Below are 18141 nucleotides of genomic sequence, written 5' to 3' on the forward strand. Positions count from 1 at the left end.
AGCCAAAGGATACATACAGGTTGCCTAATATAGTGCCCTACAAATTGGACGTAACTGGTTATATGGCCAATGTTAGACAAACTAATGCACATGTACATCCTCTAATTAGATTAACGAATGGTGAAAAGTGTTGATTATTGTCTTATATTTAGATCTGTTCATCACAGGCAAGGTTGCTGTGATGAGAAACTGAGCAGATGACAGACAGTCTGTTGATGGTGTGAATGCAGTGATCTCGTCATTACAACTAAATTTCTGCACTCCAGAAATGCTTTCACCATAACTAACAATGCAAACACGATGTAAATCCAGTCAGAGATTGATTGTGTAGTGTAAGAGCGTCACTGATTATAACAGGAGTTTTGGGAAGTGTCCAGATAAACTCTTGCTGTGTGATCGACAGCTTCAGTTCCTCAGATCTTTACTGTATAACTAAGATTAGGAAGAAAAAATAATAAAAGTACATGATCAAAAATATCAATGACTTTAAAATATTGAGTGAGTGGAAATGAGGATAAATAAACCATAAATGATATAAAAAATTATGAAAACATCAAAAGAATTTCTAATTATCTGAAGAAATACTGATGAAGCTCAACAAAGCTGATATTAAGATCATATTTGTGTTTCTGCACTGTTGAGTGTGTGTGAAAGTGTGTAAAAGTGTGTGAGCAGCTGCAGTATCAGTTCAGTCACTGTGACTCTGACTGACGGAGGTTTTTGTACGACTCTTTATCACTGTGTGAACACTGGACCACTGTGATAACTCTGACAGTAATAATGTCCAGCATCTTCAGTCTGGACTCCACTGATGGTCAGAGTGAAATCACTGTTAGATCCACTGCCACTGAATCTAGATGGAGTTCCTGACTGGAGGCTGCTTGTTCTATAAATCAGGAGTTTAGGAGCTTCTCCAGGTTTCTGTAAGTACCAGGACACACAGTATGCTGAGCTGCAGGTATCAGCACTTCTACTGAGTTTACAGCTCATCTCAGCAGTTTCTCCTGGTTTAACAGTTTTCATTGCAGGAGTCTGAGTCACTGTGATCTGAGCTCTACAGCCTGAAAAACAAACCATTTATAAGTCCAAAAATAAATCATTTGACATTTTTAAGATGTATTAAATTAGGCTATACAACATAAATGATTTATTTTAAATTGATAGTGTTCACCTTGTAGTATAAAGCAGTATAAGAGCGTCCAGATGATGATGAAGGTCATGTTGATGAAGATTGTTGTGTGTGTCAGTGATGAAGTGTTAAACTCACAGCACTATAAACACTCTCAGAGCACTGAAGCATCTGATCAATATGCAAACACACACCAGATCATTTACCTGAAGACAGTCACTCATTAACAGACACAAAAATCAATTACTGAAGTGAACATCTAGTGATGACTCCTCTCTGAACACAGCGACACTGGTGTGTGTGGCCAACAAGGGCTTCCCGTCAGACTGGAGCCTGAGCTGAAGGTGGACGGGAGCAGCAGGTCTCAGGAGAGCAGCGCTGGGCTCCTGGAGAAGGACGGTCTGTACAGCTGGAGCAGCAGCCTGACTCTCTCTGAGGAGGAGTGGATGAAGAGCGTCTCGGTGAGCTGTGAGGCCACACGGAGCGGCCAGTCTGCGTCCACTGGAGACACTGTGAGGAGACAGCAGTGTTCAGAGTAGATCTGCTGACTATATGTGTGCTTTTACAGTCTTGATTTTATTACAATTCAGTCAATAAAACATAATTGTAACATTACGTATTTTTTTGTGTCATTTTTGTTTCGGCTCTTTCATTGGATCATATTTTATAAATAAACTTCACTCAATGGAGCATGAAAACACCTGCAGATACATGATGAAACGAGATCTGCTCAATTCTCAGAGGAACACAATCACAAATGTGATGCAAATGAGTTTAACTCCACTCAGTTTCACTGTTTGACTTGATATTCTGAGCAATATATATATGAAATAAAATAAAATGATATGATGTCAAGAGGATTGTAGCAATAATTAAATTAATAAGGGAAAAAAGGAGTTGATTTCCTGCCTTCAGAGACTGACTATAGCGTGAACCAATAACATTACAGTGCGGCTGTGAAGGATCATTTCATTGGTTGATCTTCAGAACGAACATGCAGCCTCTTCATTGGGACAGAGCCATCAAATATGCTTGTTTCTTTCCTGAATGATTCAGTGTTTTGATCAAATCAGTTGATTAATAATTGATTGATTCACTCATAAAGTCAGTCTCTTGTCTCCATCTACTGGCGTAACGATGTAACTTGCAGAAAGAGTCTGTAAATCACCAGCACTAATGCTGCAGGTAAACACATCTGTCGTGTCCATGATGGAGGATCTGTTTCTGTCACAAGACTCCACTATGAACATCAGGACTTCTGAAATGAATTAAAATGGACATAAAGGTGGAGATGGAGTGATGGAGGGACGCAGGAAGAATATTCTCACTGGAGTGACGTAAGCTGCTGTTTATATATGCTGCTCTTGTGTTATGATTGACAGCTGAAGATGAATGAACATACATGCTTCTGTTTACAACTACATTTGCTGAAGTTTGTGATTGTGTTCAGTTTACAGTGATCTAAAGAAACCTTTCTGAGAGAATCTCTTTATGATTTAGTGTGTCTGTTGATGAGTGTGTGAAAGTGTGTGAAAGTGTGTGAGCAGCTGCAGTATCAGTTCAGTCACTGTGACTCTGACTGACGGAGGTTTTTGTACGACTCTTTATCACTGTGTGAACACGTTTACTGTTGATAACTCTGACAGTAATAATGTCCAGCATCTTCAGTCTGGACTCCACTGATGGTCAGAGTGAAATCACTGTTAGATCCACTGCCACTGAATCTAGATGGAGTTCCTGACCGGAGAGTGTTTGTAAAATAAATCAGGAGTTTAGGAGCTTCTCCAGGTTTCTGTAAGTACCAGCTGAACCAGTATATCCCCAAAAGACTGTACACATTACTGCTGGTTTTACAGTTGATGTTCACAGTTTGTCCTGGTTGAGCTGCTGTCATTGAGGGACTCTGAGTGACGGTGATCTGTCCTCTACACTCTGAAACACACAACAAGAAGAAAATCAACTCAAAACTTTGACAATATACTTGAAGAAATGAATTGATCTCAAACTTGTGCTTCACAAACCTTGAGCAAACGCTGTGAGAGTCCAGATGAAGACGATGATGAAGGTCATGTTGATGAAGATTGTTGTGTGTGTCAGTGATGAAGTGTTAAACTCACAGCACTATAAACACTCTCAGAGCACTGAAGCATCTGATCAATATGCAAATGAACTCATTCTGTATTTAAATGAGGCTCTAAATGAAGGTTCAGGAGCTCGTTCATTTCATCCTGTCAATCACACAATCAAATATATCAAATCATCAAGATTCTGAAATAAGTTCATAGATAACGTTTTTATTAATATTTATGTGCTATTCTCATTTCATTACTGTACCATTTTATTATTATTTGAATTGAGTTTGCTTCATAAATGATGAACCTTGCAACATTAAAACGTTGCACTCATATTTTCTTCCCTATTGTTGTGATATATATCCTAGTGAAGTTAATAAATGTAGGGCGGGGCTTGATTTTGTCTGTGGGGAATTGATTGGATGGTTGTGGTTTGCTATTGGTGGATCTCATGTGAGTGACAGGTTGCCCCATTCTCCTTTCAGAGAACAGATGTCGCTGCATGTAGATTACAAGGCACATGAAGTTAAAAAATCATGATTTGCATTCATAAATCATTTATAATCAATATCATAGTATTCCATAAAAAAACATAAATTGTCCATTTTGATTTCATGGTGACTAAATGCAACAGAATCTGTGAGTTTTTGAAAACTTGCAATGGAAGTTTGGCAGGCAAGAGAGGAGCTCCAGTAATGTGTAAAAAATATGCATCACACTTTTTGTAAAGTATAACTATTACTTTTTCACCATCTCATCTGCACACATGGGGGCTGAGGGACGACCCCTACTGCAAGCTCTGCGGTCAATTGGGGACACTGTCAGGGTGCAAAACGTCTTTAACCCAAGGGCGCTATAGGTGGTGCCACAACAAGGTACTCTTGTCCCTCGCTGACACAATAGAGCGAAAGAGGTGCAAGAAGAGGCCAAGTGGCACAGGTGAGGGGAAAATTATCACCTTCGTCAAGGAGGGATCTAGGCCCTTTGCAACTAATGCGTCAGCAAAACCCAATCTGCTGCAGGCCACAAACTCTTGGGAAATGAGAGTTGATGTCAGAAGGAGGCTGCAGTTCCCGGAAGTGGTCCACACAGCTCTTCGCCCGGATATCGCTCTGTGGTCAGACAAAGATCGTAAAATCATCCTAGTTGAGCTGACCGTGCCGTGGGAGGAGGGCTGTGAGGAGGCACATGAGGGAAAAGCCTTGAAATATCAGCCGTTAATCCAAGACTGCAAAAACAAGAGGGTGGCAGGCATGGTTGTTCCCTGTGGAAATAGGTTGTAGAGGCTTTCCTGCCAAATCAGCATGGCGGTTGCTGTCAGCTTTAGGCATGGATGAGAGGAGCAAGAAGCATGTGACTCATAGGATGGGACAGGAGGCTGAACGAGCTTCATGCTGGATATGGAGTAAGAGAGAGGAAGAAAGCTGGAAGCCAGGAGTAGATGGGCAGTGATTTGGCCACCACTGCCGACCCACCAACTGGAGAGTGTTGTGGTTAAGGGTCAAAACACTCAAGGAAGGTTGGGTACCACCTGATGACATCTGCTGCTGGCAGAAAGCTACGGTTACTAAACTGGTAACTGAAGAAAGCACCCAACATGGCATGAAATTTCCAACCTTGACTGGAGAGCAGTACTAAAACATAATACGTTTATATATATATATATATATATATATATATATATATATTAAAAATAAATAAATAAATAAAAATAACGAGTGCAAAGCCGCTATATTGATGAATGGAATTGCATTTGTCTGAATCGTCTTAGCAAAGATGTTTTTATAAATAAACAATTACACCTGTTTCAGAAGTGGTCAAATGAGCAGCAGGAAAACTGAGAATTCATTCTTATATAAAGATATAATGAATATGAAATGTCGGTATTATGTGTTATTTTATTAAATTGTTGTTACAATTATCTTGTTTTGTTTGCTTTATGAATGTCGCCAGCAAGATCAGAGCACAGATTTGATCTGAAATTCAGGCCGCTGGCTCCAAAGGTGGACCCTGACCCAACCTATTCACTTTTCCAAATAGCTCAGTTTGCATACAATGGTGTGCAGTGAAGACAATGAAGGCAGATCAAAACATTGTTGAATATCAAGTGTCCCCATCTAAGCAAGCCAGAAGCAACAGCGGCAAGGAACCACAGCTCCCCCAAAAGGCCTCTCCAAGCATCAGATTCAAACACTCTACACTGTAAAAAAAGTCAGTAAAATATACAGCAAAACACCATCAAATTCCAACGGTAATGGAGCGTAAAACCAAAAACTTCCTTTTACTGTATTAAATAGATTGAATAACCGTTAATTGTGAGACTGGATAAAACTTTGTTTTTTACTGTAATAAAATGTTGAAATTATAAATATTTTCTGTGAAAACAAATAAATATGCATACATTTTACAATTAAATATTGTAATGTTGAAAATGTCTAAAAACCTTAGATTTTATGGTATTATTTGAGTAAAACTACATCTTATGGGGTTGTGCACATTGGAATTCACGGTAAAGACATTGTCAAATTTACGGTAAAATACCGGCAGCTGTGGTTGCCAGGAATATACCGTGAAAAAAATGTGGAATCTGTAAAAGACAATACGGTATACTGGTTTTGTAACCCTAAATTTTACAGTAGACAACGTATTTTTTACCAAAATCATGGTAGAAAAAAACAAATATATTTGTCAATTATACAGGTCCACTATTTGGACGTCCAACCATGACCCAACTTGGACGTCATCTTGACGTTCACCTTTGACCTTTGAACGGGGTAATTTTTTTGGACGTCATTTGGACGTCAATAACAGATGCAGGAAATTGACATGATTAATATGTAATATTTGTTTTATAGGGCCTATCAACATGATTAATACATGAAGAGCTCAGATGCCATCTGAAATTTTCTTCTAGAATTATCATTTTTATCAAGCTTGTATATTTAAGTTCAATAATTTTACTTAAATGGCAATGCAAATTACCTATTAATTGTCATTTAAGTGAAAGTACTTAACTATACCACAGCAAAATCCCCAGTGTTAAATGAACACCCAAAGTGCACATATGAGTCCATCTTACCGGGTGTTAAAAAGTAACATTGAAGCAGTGTTAAAGTTAATGAGATAATTGATTGATGATTGAGTGATGATTGACAATTAGTGGAGACACCTGATGATAATAAGCAGAATCACTGAAGAAACAACAAGAGAAAAAGAGAGAGACACAACAACTACAACTGACTTCCAGCCATTAAACATTATTACACTTATTATTAACCAGTTTGATTTGATTTCTGTCACACATCAACAAAAGTTCTTATTGAGAATTAACAGATGTTTAGATGTTAATGTTTGAATGAAAGTTTAGTTTGAAGTCACCATGATGGTGAAAAGCATTTCCTTTAGTTGGACTCTTGACTCTTTATTAACATTAATTTATCTCAGGCTGCTCCAACTTTGTGTTTGTAAAGCACATTTGTTATGGTCAGAGAAATTCTGATCTGGGCTGTGTTTCCCAATAGTGCTGTGAGCTAAAGTTGATCAATTTAGGTTTACAATGCTTTGGGAATCCCAGTCATAATGGTTTTGTTTAGATGCTGACATTCTCTTTGTGAAATGGTCAGATTCATTGGTGACATCCAATGTTATATTATTTCTTTTCAGTAAATGTGTTACCACTTGAAATTCAGAAGAGCTTTTATAATCTGACTACTCAAGAAAAAAAAACACACACACACACAGACATCAAGAATCAGCATATGATTCTCAAGAACGGTGACGATAAATAAATACAAAATACTGACAAACAGATCAACTCTGAACATCACAAAACAAGCTACTGTCACAACAAAACAACAGAGAAATAAAGCAAACATGAACAATCTACGAAAATTACAGGACCATTCAGCTGCATAATTTATTCATGCAGCAATGCATGATGGGAGCCATGGATGAGTTTTGATTGGTGGCTCCCATCATGCACTGCAACATGAAGCACTTTGTTTGATTGTCACCATTGTTGAGGGTCATATGCTGATTCTTGATGTCTGTGTTTTTTTTTTTTTTTTCTCTGTTCTTCAGATTATAAAAGCTCTTCTAGATTTCAAGTGGTAACAGATTTACTAGAAAGAAATAATATAACATCTATATGACTGACAATACTGGACGTCACCAATGAATCTGACCATTTCACAAAAAGAATGTCATAAACAAAACCATTATGACTGGGATTCCCATAGCATTGTAAACCTAAACTGGTAACCTTTGGTTCACATCACTATTGGGAAACACAGCCCAGATCAGAGTTTCTCTGACCATAACAAATGTGCTTTACAAACACAAAGTTGGAGCAGCCAGAGATAAATTAATGTTAATAGAGTCAAGAGCCCAGCTAAAGGAAATGCTTTTCACCATCATGGTGACTTCAAACTAAACTTTCATTCAAACATTAACATCTAAACATCTGTTAATTCTCAATAAGAACTTTTGTTGATGTGTGACAGAAATCAAATCAAACTGGTTAATAATAAGTGTAATAATGTTTAATGGCTGGAAGTCAGTTGTAGTTGTTGTGTCTCTCTCTTTTTCTCTTGTTGTTTCTTCAGTGATTCTGCTTATTATCATCAGGTGTCTCCACTAATTGTCAATCATCACTCAATCATCAATCAATTATCTCATTAACTTTAACACTGCTTCAGTCTTACTTTTTAACACCTGGTAAAATGGACTCATATGTTCACTTTGGGTGTTAATTTAACACTGGGGATTTTGCTGTGGTATAGTTAAGTACTTTCACTTAAATGACAATTAATAGGTAATTTGCATTGCCATTTAAGTGAAATTATTGAACTTAAATATACAAGCTTGATAAAAATGATAATTCTAGAAGAAAATTTCAGATGGCATCTGAGCTCTTCATGTATTAATCATGTTGATAGGCCCTATAAAACAAATATTACATATTAATCATGTCAATTTCCTGCATCTGTTATTGACGTCCAAATGACGTCCAAAAAAATTACCCTGTTCAAAGGTCAAATGTTGAACGTCAAGATGATGTCCAAGTTGGGTCATGGTTGTACGTCCAAATAGTGGACCTGTATAATTGACAAATATATTTGTTTTTTTCTACCATGATTTTGGTAAAAAAATATGTCGTCTACTGTAAAATTTAGAGTTACAAAACCAGTATACCGTATTGTCTTTTACAGATTCCACATTTTTTTCACGGTATATTCCTGGCAACCACAGCTGCCGGTATTTTACCGTAAATTTGACAGTTTTTTATTAACACAACCCCAAAAGATGTAGTTTTATTCAAATAATACCATAAAATCTAAGGTTTTTAGACATTTTCAACATTACAATATTTAATTGTAAAATGTATGCATATTTATTTGTTTTCACAGAAAATATTTATAATTTCAACATTTTATTACAGTAAAAAACAAAGTTTTATCCAGTCTCACAATTAACGGTTATTCAATCTATTTAATACAGTAAAAGGAAGTTTTTGGTTTTACGCTCCATTACCGTTGGAATTTGACGGTGTTTTGCTGTATATTTTACTGACTTTTTTTACAGTGCAGGAATTTACCGTAAAATGTATCTGGTCAAAATAAAATGCTGTAATTTGTTATACAATTTCACTGTGTTTTTTACTGTCAAAGGTTTTAATAAGGTTTAACATATTTCTGTTATTTTTACAGTTATTTACCATAATAGGGTCTATTAAAAATGACCGTGTTTTTAACAGTAAAAGACTGTAAAAATGCTGCGGTGAAAAACTATTAATTGGTTTACAGAAAGTTTCCGTACTATATACGGTGAATAACTGTGATAAATCTAATGGTACATTTAATGTAATTTTATGGTAAAATACCATTAAATTCACAGTTTTTGGAAGTGAAAAATAACAATTCATTGTAAATATTACAGTGAAAAACCATAAATTAACATTCCCACAATTCCCTGCGTGACACTTCACATTTGATATATTTTCGTTGAAATAACTCTGTTTCTTCTTAGTTTTTCTCATTTTTTTCTAATCAGTTATGTACATTAGGGTTTTATGTTACATCTAATGTTGTTAAATTAATGTTTATTGCATTTTTTAAATTTCTTGCATGTTACCATGATGGTGTTTAGTGTGTGTGTGAATGACACTGTGCGCCTTCTATATGTTAGTGTTGTTCTTCTCAGCTTGTGGAAAAGCTGCTTGTGATGAACTTTGATTCATCATGTGACTCTAATCACCACTGTGTTTGGTGACTGTCAGTGTATTCTAAAGGTACAAAACTGATATTAGTATTTCATTAGGTTGGTAAATTAACATTATATCAGTAAGTGAAATACCTTATTTTACCATAAATTTAACAGTTTTTTTTTTTTATGTTGCAACTGTATTTTTTTTACAGTAAAGTTCTGGCAACCACAGCTGCCGTTTTTTTACCGTAAATTTTACTGGGATTTTTTTTACAGTGTATTACTGTTAAATTAACAACAAATTACTGTATATATTATTATATTATAACTTTTTTTTTACTGCAAATATCCGTAAAAAGCTATGGAAAGTTGCATTTTTTACATAAAATTACTGTATAATTGACAAATTTATTTGTTTTTTTCTACCATGATTTTGGTAAAAAAAATACGTTGTCTACTGTAAAATTTAGGGTTACAAAACCAGTATACCGTCTTTTACAGATTCCACATTTTTTTTCACGGTATATTCCTGGCAACCACAGCTGCCGGTATTTTACCGTAAATTTGACAGTTTTTTTTTTAACAGTGTAGATCGAAACGTTAAAGTGACCTGGGTTTTGTTGAATGAGCAAAAGAAACAATCGAGAATGAATAATGTGTTTAATATATGAAAACTACTAATACAGAGGTTATGCGTCTAAATATATATACAGAATATACGGAATATACAAGAGCAGAAGTAAAGACAGGAAAAGAGAGAAGAAAGGTAGCGAAACTTACTACAGTCCTTGAGAGCCAGCACAGAAATTAGTTATCTAATATTCAGAAATGGTACTTGCATCAGTTTGCTTGCTGAGTTTCGGTTCAGTGCGGCTGCAGTTCATTGGCTTCTTCCGTTTCCGTGGGAAGATTTGAACTGAGGACGTGAAAGTTAGTTTCACCGGAGATGGTGATCCTGAAAGATGAGCGCGATGGAAGCGTGTCGCCGTGACGTCCGGGAGAGACGTGCGTGAGCGGGCGATGGATGATTCAAGGCAATCAGGAGAACACACAGGAAAATCCTGGTGCTCCTCTTTTATGACAGACAAGCCGACACACCTCCTTGAGGTGGAATAGCCAATGACATAGGTGCAAAGTTGGCGGGCAAACTTTCCTTGGTCTTGTCTTGTGGCTCGATTTGCATAATTTATGATATGTTACATCAGGGTGCATTTTCCTTCATAGGAATGCATTTTGCAGCTATGTGACATATCTCAGTGAATGAGAGGTAGCAAGAGCTTTAAAACGAGACCAAACTCGACAGATCAGAAAAGCATATAAAAGAAGTTATGGTTTACAGACAATAGTATCATTAGAAATGACACTAGCACAACTACAATCCAAGCTAAGCTTAAACAGTGGGAATAACTATATGCAATTTGACATACAACGGCAGTTACATTTAGGCATAATTATATTTTACACATACAGTCTTCAATGCATGTTTGCGTGTCTGTGTGTCCTTAGTGTGTGTGTATGTGTCTTTGTGGTGTGTGTTGGAATTTGGCTGGCCTCTCTGGTCCCACAAAGGGAGGGGTGATCCTTTGAAGTCTCCAGACCCTTACGAAAAACTAGTATACTTCAAGTTCATTTGATCAAGTATACTAAAGTAATGTTCAAGTATACTTTATGTAGTAAGTATAATATCAATGTACTAGTAGTAAACTTGTAAGTGTACTATTTTAATACCGCTTGGGACTAAATTGGCCCAATTGAAGTATACGTTTAAGTGTACTATAAGTGTAACAGTAGTAAACTTTAACTAGTTCACATTTGTACTGCATCTGTACTAAAAGTGAACTTATACTAGTATACTAGTAGTTTACTATTTTAATACTAGTAGTAGCTACATTTTTAGTATACGAAAGTACACTTTGAAATATACTCTCGGCAGAGGTGGAAAGTCCAGGGGTCAGAAAGTAAAAGTCCTGCCATATTTTTATTCCACCCACTGAAGCATTAATGAGATAAATAAGTGATAAATCGAGTGATGATTGAGCATTATTGAAGACACCTGATGATAACAAGCAGAATCACCAAAGGAGAAAATCACAATTTTTAAGTTACCATCATCGAGGTCAGGATTTGTTTTAGCTGAGCTCTTGATCCTTGACTATTTAATATTAGGTTTTGTTTGGGCAGTTTTAACTGCATTAAAACCAACCAGACAAGCAAAGTTAAAAGATGATCAGGTGGTGTTGGTTATGTTTTCACATAATCATTATTTGATCTGAATCACTGAACTCATTTAGAGCCCAATCTCTGAGTGAGATTTACATTACAGCAGCACTGTGACTCTACAGCACAAGATCAGCTTTATCAATACAGATTTTTTTTTTTTTTTTTTGAGTTCTGATTTAAAAAAAAAAAAAAAGCAGAACTCATTTAAACACACAGACATCAAGAATCATCCTGTGAATCTCAACAGTGGTGACCATCATAAAGCATGTTGCAGTGCATTCTGGGAGCCACCAATCAAAATTCATCCATGGCTCCCATCATGCATTGCTGCATGAATCAATTATGAGCTGAATTGTCTTATTAATTTTCTTTATTCTCACTATTAAAATTTTGCTGTTTTTCTGTGACTTTTTAGTAGCTTGTTTTCTAATGTTCAGAGTTGATCTGTTGATCAGAATATGTTGCTTGTCACCATTGTTGAGATTCACAGACTGATACTTGATGTCTGTGTGTGCCTAAACTACATATGTATATTTTTTTTTTTTGTGATGACAACTTTTTTTGAAAAAAAAAAAAAAAAAAAAAAAAATTGTATTATATAAGCTGATCTTCTGTAGAATCACAGTGCTGCTGTAATCAATAATGTAAATCTCACTCAGAGATTGGGCTCTAAATGAGTTCAGTGATTCAGATCAAATAACGATTATGAGAAAACATAACCAACACCATCTGACCATTTTTTCCACTTGTTTGTCTGGATGTTATAACTCAGTTAAAACAACCCAAACAAAATTTTATTTTAAAAAGTCAAGGGTCAAGAGCCCAACTAAAGCAAACCCTCATCTCCACGATGGTGGCTTAAAAATTGTGATTTTCTCCTTTGGTGATTCTGCTTGTTATCATCAGGTGTCTTCAATAATGCTCAATCATCACTCAATTAATCACTTATTTATCTCATTAACTTTAACACTCTGGAGTATGGTCTCACATGTACTCCCTGGAGAGTTAATTTAACACTGCAGTTTTTGCTGTGTAGTATTAAAATAGTAAACTACTAGTATACTAGTATAAGTTCACTTTTAGTACAGATGCAGTACAAATGAGAAACGTAGCTGTGAACTAGTTAAAGTTTACTACTGTTACACTTATAGTACACTTAAACGTATACTTCAATTGGGCCAATTTAGTCCCAAGCGGTATTAAAATAGTACACTTACAAGTTTACTACTAGTACATTGATATTATACTTACTACATAAAGTATACTTAAAAAATATACTTGAACATTACTTTAGTATACTTGATCAAATGAACTTGAAGTATACTAGTTTTTCGTAAGGGGAGCTAGGAAGTGGGATTCTCTGTTTAATTTCTGACAGAGTAACAAACGTGTCAAAGTGTCTGTTTTTCTGGGCCGGCCGGTGTCGATCCGTGATTTACACAGTTCAGCAGGCTAAAAGCGTTCTGAAAATTCCAAAGTTGATTGACTACGCCGGATCTATCCAGACGCTACATAGACATCAACACTAATTATACAAAGAGCAGTTATTTATCTGCTATTAAAACAGACATGTTGATTTGCTCTATCAATGCAAATGTTTTTTTTTTCTAAAAACACTTGCAATTGCTGATAGAAACATCTCAACAAAAGTCAAGGGTCAAGAGCTCAACTAAAGCAAACACGGATCTCCACGATGGTGACCTCAAACCAAACATTTTCAATTAGACATCAACATCTAAACCTCTAATTAATTCTCAATAAGATCCTCTGTAGATGTGTGACAAATAAAGTCAGTCTGGTTAGTAATAAGTGAAGCTGGTAATGCTGTTTGTGGAGATGTTTAATCAGATCTTCAGAGATTTAATATCTTTTATCTTCAGTTGATTTCATCTAAGGCTGTGGCTGAAGTCAGTCGTAGTTCTTGTGTTTCTCTTTTCTTCAGTGATTCTGCTTGTTAACAGCATGTGTTCATCATTAAAGCTTAATCATCCCTTAATTAATCCTTTAATTGTATCATTAACTGTTAGGGTTGGAGCTAAACTCTGCAGGAATGTGGATCTCGAGGTCTGGATTTGAGGACCCCTGCTATATATTATAGCACTGTATGCAATTGCGCCACCCAAAGTGACAAACAGGTACTGTAGTCCTAGCTGTAACAGGTTATATGGCCAATAAGACAAACTCTTGGTCTTTAGACAGCTTTAATGCACATGAACATCCTCTAGCATAACAGGATTAACTTGTAGCTTGAATTGTTATTGGGGTCTTTTACAGCTCAGAAACTTCAATCCAGAAACACTTTGAATCGTGTAGTAGACAGTACAGCAATGGCCATGTGTCTTTTCAAATAAAATATGAGTCTTTAATATCTCTTTATGGAAGTATTATTCTGTGTACTATATCAAAATAGACAGATAATATTGTCTCTTTCCTTCAGTTGAACGGCAATACATTCAGTCACGTCTGGCAACAACAAATATGTTTTCAATAGTATAGTATAAAATGAATATTAATATAAAAATGAATGATCTGTAAATATTTTGGAGATTACAGTTTTTTTTTGCAAACTAATTATATTGGGCTTTATTAAACTTTATGAAACTATAATGAATTTAGGCCTATATGCATTTTTTGTACTACAAGTCAATCTATTGAACCATTTACACAGACTTTCATAAAGAGATCTGAAAGGATTTGTTGTCCTGTGACTCCCTCTGTCCTTCATCATAAGCTGGGACGCCACTCTCTCATGAATGTGTGTATGACAGTTAGCGGAAGCTAGAGATTACAGTTTATAAAGTTTTAAATATGGATATTTTTCTTACACAAATGCATCACTTTGCTTCAGAAGGCCTTTATTAACCCCCCGGAGTCATGTGGACTTCTTTTATAATGGATGGCTGCATTTTTTTCTGTCTTTAGAATTTGACCCACCATCTGCTCCCATTATAAAGCATGAATTAGCCTTGACATTATTTCATATAACTCCGATTGTATTTGTCTAAAAGAAGAATGTACCTACCTAGGATTGCTTGAGGGTGAGTAAATCATGGGGGTCATTTTCATTTTTGGATGAACTATCCCTTTGAAATAGCAGGCTAATATAAAACTCTTACTGTCTGCAGTACAAACGACATGTTCAGTACAAATGAGATACTCAAATCAAATGGAGAATTATGGAGAATTATGAACATTAATATCTATTATTAAAGGTCCCGTTCTTCGTGATCCCATGTTTCAAACTTTAGTTAGTGTGTAATGTTGTTGTTAGAGTATAAATAAAATCTGTAAAATGTTAAAGCTCAAAGTTCAATGCCAAGCGAGATATTTTATTTAACAGAAGTCGCCTACTTCGAACGGCCAGTTTGGACTACATCCCTCTACTTCCTTCTTTAATGACGTCACTAAAACAGTTTTTTGACTAACCTCCGCCCACAGGAATACACAAGAGTTGCCTTTGTAGAGTGTGTTTGTCGCCATGTCGTCGAAACGCTGTTATTTTCATCCCGCAGTCCAATCACCGGGTCTGATTCCGGCTCAAATTGATAGGGTAAAATTAAACACATGTTTACAATAACACTGAGCGCGTGCATCTCCACATTATGGTAAGAGGCGTGACCTTTCCGGGCAAGATACGCTAAACTGCTGTCGAATCACAACACAGGAACCGCTGGCACAATCAGAACTCGTTACGTATTTCTGAAGGAGGGACTTCATAGAACAAGGAAGTCATCAGGCCGTTTTTATGACAGTGGAAACAGCGGTATACAGATAAGTAAATTATGTGAAAAATACTGTGTTTTTTTACACGCGAAACATGAACACATGTTATATTGCACACTATAAACAATCACAATACACAATCAAAGCTTCAAAAAACCACGAAAAACGGGACCTTTAATAAAAGGCAGCAACTGAAATCACTAAGATCTCAACCGTGTGACTGATCTACAAGAGCACAAAATCTCTTTCTGACCTCTATAATTATTAAGAGTGGCAGATTAATATAGATGATTTTATTTCAGATGTTTGTGTGACCATGTTGTTTCAGATCCTCCTTTGAGCAGCTGCAGTATCAGTTCAGTCACTGTGACTCTGACTGACGGAGGTTTTTGTACGACTCTTTATCACTGTGTGAACACATAACCACTGTGATAACTCTGACAGTAATAATGTCCAGCATCTTCAGTCTGGACTCCACTGATGGTCAGAGTGAAATCACTGTTAGATCCACTGCCACTGAATCTAGATGGAGTTCCTGTGTAGAGTTTTTTTACATATATAATCAGGAGTTTAGGAGCTTCTCCAGATTTCTGTAAGTACCAGAATATATAATCATCCTCATCACTATCCCTGAACACATCTGTGCTGGTTTTACAGTTGATGTTCACAGTTTGTCCTGGTTGAGCTGCTGTCATTGAGGGACTCTGAGTGACGGTGATCTGTCCTCTACACTCTGAAACACACAACAAGAAGAAAATCAACTCAAAACTTTGACAATATACTTGAAGAAATGAATTGATATCAAACTTGTGCTCCACAAACCTTGAGCAAACGCTGTGAGAGTCCAGATGAAGATGATGATGAAGGTCATGTTGATGAAGATTGTTGTGTGTGTCAGTGATGAAGTGTTAAACTCACAGCACTATAAACACTCTCAGAGCACTGAAGCATCTGATCAATATGCAAATGAACTCATTCTGTATTTAAATGAGGCTCTAAATGAAGGTTCAAGAGGAGCTCGTTCATCTCATCCTGTCAATCACAACATCAAATATAAGTGTGAACTTTAAAAAGCATAAAATAGCATAAAATTTAGAACAATTCAAACCACATGTGAAAAAAACTGTGAAAATTAAATGTAGATGAAACTTATCATCATCTAAGCAAAAGTGCTTTAGTGATCATCAGCTCGACTGTAATTCGGCTGCAGGTACGAGACCGCAGGTGATCACAGCTGTACTGATGACAGAAACCCTTCAGCAGTTTTATTCATGTTATCTTGCACTACATCACTGTGCCACTAGAGGGCGGTGTGAACAGACAGACACACTGATGAACAGGAAAGGACGATGTGAATAATAATGAGTTAAAGGTGCTAAAGAGGATCTTTTCGTCGACTGAGAAATCAAAGACTGTTAGTGAGTTTTTGAAATGAGCACATGCGTAAGAACAACCCCCCTCATTCACAGCTCATTTCGAGGGAACGCCTCCCAAAACTCGTGCACGAGTATTGGAACACGAGTGTTTACCACCGGCATTCGCTGTGTCGTGTTAGTGGATTCATTATGTCGGACTCACCGCAGGTAACTCATAATCTGCAGTTGTTACTCCTGTCTCCTGACAAAAACATTGCATGTGGCGCCTGTAGAGTGTGGAAAGTTACTGGAGCGCACAGCGCGCTCGTCTCTCACAAGGAACGTCACGGCAGTGATTGACAAGGCAGAGGGCCAATCGTTTATGCGATGATCGTGTAAATGATTGGCTGATGTTTTTAAGGCCCTACCTCGTGCACAGATGATGTATATTAATATTATTCCTTTCAGTGCACCTAATAAATAGTCTTTTATCAGTTAGTAAAGACAGTTTCAAGTAATATTGCAAAAATGTATAAACAAAACATCCTCTTTAGCACCTTTAAAGGTACAATTTGTAAGATATTCGCAGTAAAATATCCAAAAACCACTAGGCTAGTGTTATATATTTTGTCCAGCTGATTACTAACAATATCTCTAATGTTTTCAACTACTTGTAAATCATGAGAAAATTCCATTCTAAACAGTGACACGGGGCAGTGCAGTCGCCTGTCAATGACGTCAGTTACCCTTTGTTACCGCCTTTACTGACGTAGAAACCACATGACAACAGTGTCGTGGACAAATGCGGAAGTAGTGTCTAGCGTCCAGCAAACCACTAGCTTGCTTCAAGCAGTTCCTTATTTACTTCTTGCACGTTTTATGGTGGATTATGTTACTTATTTATGGAACATAATTACTGTTTACCATCTGCCGCTGGTTCTGTCGACAAGGACAGTTCCCGTAAACATAAGCGTACGGGTGACGAACTTCACCTAGAAAGAGATGCCGATCTCACTTGTGTTTTACTCGACAGGTGAGTTGTTTTGATTCATATCTTTACAGAAAACGTATGCCATTATAACGATCAACACGATTAGTATTATGGGGCATACACGCCAAACGCGAAACTCTCATCGCGTCTTTAGACCCGCGCGAGGACGCGTCTGATCCATAGTCTGATCACGTCTTTGCATTGACTTTGTATGTAATCTACTGTAATCTACAAGCTACGCCTTTGTTTGGAATAGGCCTCTAGCAACCTCTAGCGGACAAAATTATTACATACTGCACCTTTAATGCAGTGTTGAATTTATTCGATGAGGCTCCAGTGTGTATTTAAACGGTTAAACACTATCCCTGCATCTCAATCAGCTCCCTAGCTCCCTAGGTCGTGAATCAGTATATAATGAAAGTGAATGTGGCTGATACCCTGATCAGT

The 18141-nt window shown here is 36.7% G+C and overlaps 1 protein-coding gene across 1 annotated transcript in view; it reads right to left on the bottom strand.

Moving 5' to 3' along the window:
* Positions 1 to 735: 735 nt before the first annotated feature.
* LOC125258617 overlaps positions 736 to 18141 on the bottom strand; it is a 37657-nt gene continuing 20251 nt past the window's right edge. Inside the window, exons 3-7 of the mRNA XM_048175564.1 lie at positions 4233 to 4313; positions 3944 to 4092; positions 1387 to 1639; positions 1172 to 1253; positions 736 to 1061 (exon numbers count right to left, since the gene is read on the bottom strand). Coding sequence (XP_048031521.1) covers positions 736 to 1061; positions 1172 to 1253; positions 1387 to 1639; positions 3944 to 4092; positions 4233 to 4313 — 891 coding nt within the window. The remainder of the gene's footprint in view (positions 1062 to 1171; positions 1254 to 1386; positions 1640 to 3943; positions 4093 to 4232; positions 4314 to 18141) is intronic.

This window comes from Megalobrama amblycephala, linkage group LG22 (assembly GCF_018812025.1).
Source record: "Megalobrama amblycephala isolate DHTTF-2021 linkage group LG22, ASM1881202v1, whole genome shotgun sequence".
Classification (NCBI taxonomy): Eukaryota; Metazoa; Chordata; class Actinopteri; order Cypriniformes; family Xenocyprididae; genus Megalobrama; species Megalobrama amblycephala.